At 32.0% G+C, this 2,479-nt stretch overlaps 1 protein-coding gene across 2 annotated transcripts in view; it reads right to left on the reverse strand.

The window, feature by feature from the left end:
- Positions 1 to 448: 448 nt before the first annotated feature.
- Positions 449 to 2,479, reverse strand: part of LOC100178202 — a 3,662-nt gene continuing 1,631 nt past the window's right edge. For both annotated transcript variants that reach the window (XM_026835283.1, XM_009860714.3), the window contains exons 3-4: positions 2,325 to 2,459; positions 449 to 1,268 (exon numbers count right to left, since the gene is read on the reverse strand). In XM_026835283.1, the coding sequence (XP_026691084.1) occupies positions 1,135 to 1,268; positions 2,325 to 2,459 (269 nt within the window). In that variant the 3' untranslated portion in view covers positions 449 to 1,134. The remainder of the gene's footprint in view (positions 1,269 to 2,324; positions 2,460 to 2,479) is intronic.

Below are 2,479 nucleotides of genomic sequence, written 5' to 3' on the forward strand. Positions count from 1 at the left end.
TACTACCTACATAAGTGTGTGTTTTTTATTTTTCAACTAATAGACCAAAATGGCTAATTAGTAATTATTACACACTTTATTTAAACTATAACATCACTATTTTATACTTTGTAGCATACCCATTTTTTGTACATCACTCCAACTTTTTACTATTTCTGAAAAAAGGGGCAATGGGTCAATCGTGGCATAAATCCTAGGTCCCATGGGGTTCCACTCTGCAGGAAAATAGAAGGAAAATAGACAAATTAATATTTTCATTATTCTTTTATAGGTTTGTGGCACGCAACACATTCAGGGGACCGTTTGATATCCGTACCGAGAATCACAAAGGGGTGGTATATACTACACGTGCATTGAACACAGCTCGAACTTTCCATCTGGAAGCTCAAGCGACATCATTTACATACGACAACACACGTATCGAGTACCAGACCAAATTCATCATATATATTAGTGTTGCCGGTCACCGGTTTTAAACATTTCCGTTTGGCATCACTGAAAATTTTCTCATTTTCTTCAATGCATTATCACGCTTCAAGTGCCAAATTTTTTAGAGTAATTTTGTCATTTTAGTTTCAGTAATTAACATTTTTCTAGCTTTCATTTGATACCTGTCACAGCGTGTTTTAAGTTTCATGCATAATACTTTGTATGTCAACATATACTTGTATATTTCTAGTGTGCCTTGTGTATAGAATTATAAATAGAAAAACATTGGTTGAATCAGGAACGCTGCTTTATTGAACGACAAAAATTGTTGGCAGTTGTTTTCATCTTTTACTTTTTGTTTTTTTAGAAGAATTCAGAAAATTTTATTTAAGCAAATGCAGACATTTTTACATTAAATAAGCGAATTCAGAATAATTCGGAAAAATTTATTTAGCAAAATTAAAAAATTGTAAGCAAATTCTGTGGTGAACGTGCATAATGCGGGTTCATAGTGAATGCTCCAGGAGTACCTTAGACTTAAAAAAACAATTGTGCTTTAAATCCTGAAAAGGTAAAGTTTAAAAACTTTCTTTTACTACTAAAATTAATTATAGACAGGTAGAAATTAAAAATTTAATTTATTTTGTCCACATAAATTTGTGATTAGGAATATTGCTTAGAAAGGAGTTGGCGCATGTGTAACTTTTACACCAAAGAAGTTTCTAGTTTGACACATGCTTCAATTTGTCCATTTTCATTTACAAGCGTCCCACTTATATTGTAAAATGTGTAGAACCACGGGAGATTCACACTCTTTATTCTAGAATAGATATATTTGTCTGCAAAATATATGAATGTTTGTAAGTGATTTTGCGCTAATTTTTTGAAGTTTTGTACAAACACTCATGCGTTTGGGTAGAATCTCACTTTTCTAACTTTTGGAAAAATTCAATTTTTTCGAGTTCTGGTACAAACACGTGACACCGGTATCATATGCGTAGGGGTAGAATCACACTTATTTGACTTTGGCAAAGAAAAGTTTTTTTTGGTTCTGGTACAAACACATGATACAGGTATCATACGTTGAGGTAGAATTTCACATTTTCACTTTTGCAAAAATTGCGATTTTTTCATGTTCTGGTACAAGACATAATAACCAGTATCATGCGTTGGGGTAGAATCGCATTTTTTTGGCTTTTCAAAAAAATCAGATTTTTTTAGTTTCGGTACAAACGCATGAAATCATCATGCATTAGGGTAGATTCACACTTTTTTTTAACCTTTGCAAAAAAAAATTTTTTTAGTTTTGGTACAAACACATTTGATATCGTTATCATGCATTGGGGTAGAATTTCACATTTTGATATTTGCAAAAAAAAACTTTTTTTTAGTTTTAGTACCAACACATGATACTTGTATCATATGTGTTGGGGTAAAATCTTACTTTTTTGACTTTTGAAAATAATCAATCTTTTCGAGTTCTGGTACAAACACATGACACCGGTATCATATGCGTTGGGATGGAATCACACTTTTTTGACTTTGGTAAAAAAATCGCCTTTTTTTAGTTTTGGTTCCAACACATAATACCGGTATCATGCGTTTGGGTAGAATCGCATTTTTTTTACTTTGGTAAAAAATCGGATTTTTTTGGTACAAACACATGGTACCTGTATCATGCGTTTGGGGTAGAATCTCACATTTTTGACATGCCAAAAAAATAAAAAAAATTCGAGTTCCGGTATAAACACATGATACCAGCTGTATCATGCATTGGGGCAAAACATGAATAAAATTTTGAACAAAACAAGAAAAAAAAATTAGACAAAGCATTATTAAAACATGGACCACCATAAAAAAATTGAACAAAACATGGGCAAAAAATAATTTTTTACCTCCAATTTTCCCTTTACAATGATATTTTTTATCAGCACAAAAATCTCCATCTAGTGCAATAAGCTTTGATGTGTTTTTAGGTCCAGTTCCAGCCCATACAACCACGTGGTAGATAAGGGTATTATAATTGTGACCTGTATATAAGTTACATTGC

This window comes from Ciona intestinalis, chromosome 7, assembly GCF_000224145.3.
Source record: "Ciona intestinalis chromosome 7, KH, whole genome shotgun sequence".
In the NCBI taxonomy this organism is placed as follows: Eukaryota; Metazoa; Chordata; class Ascidiacea; order Phlebobranchia; family Cionidae; genus Ciona; species Ciona intestinalis.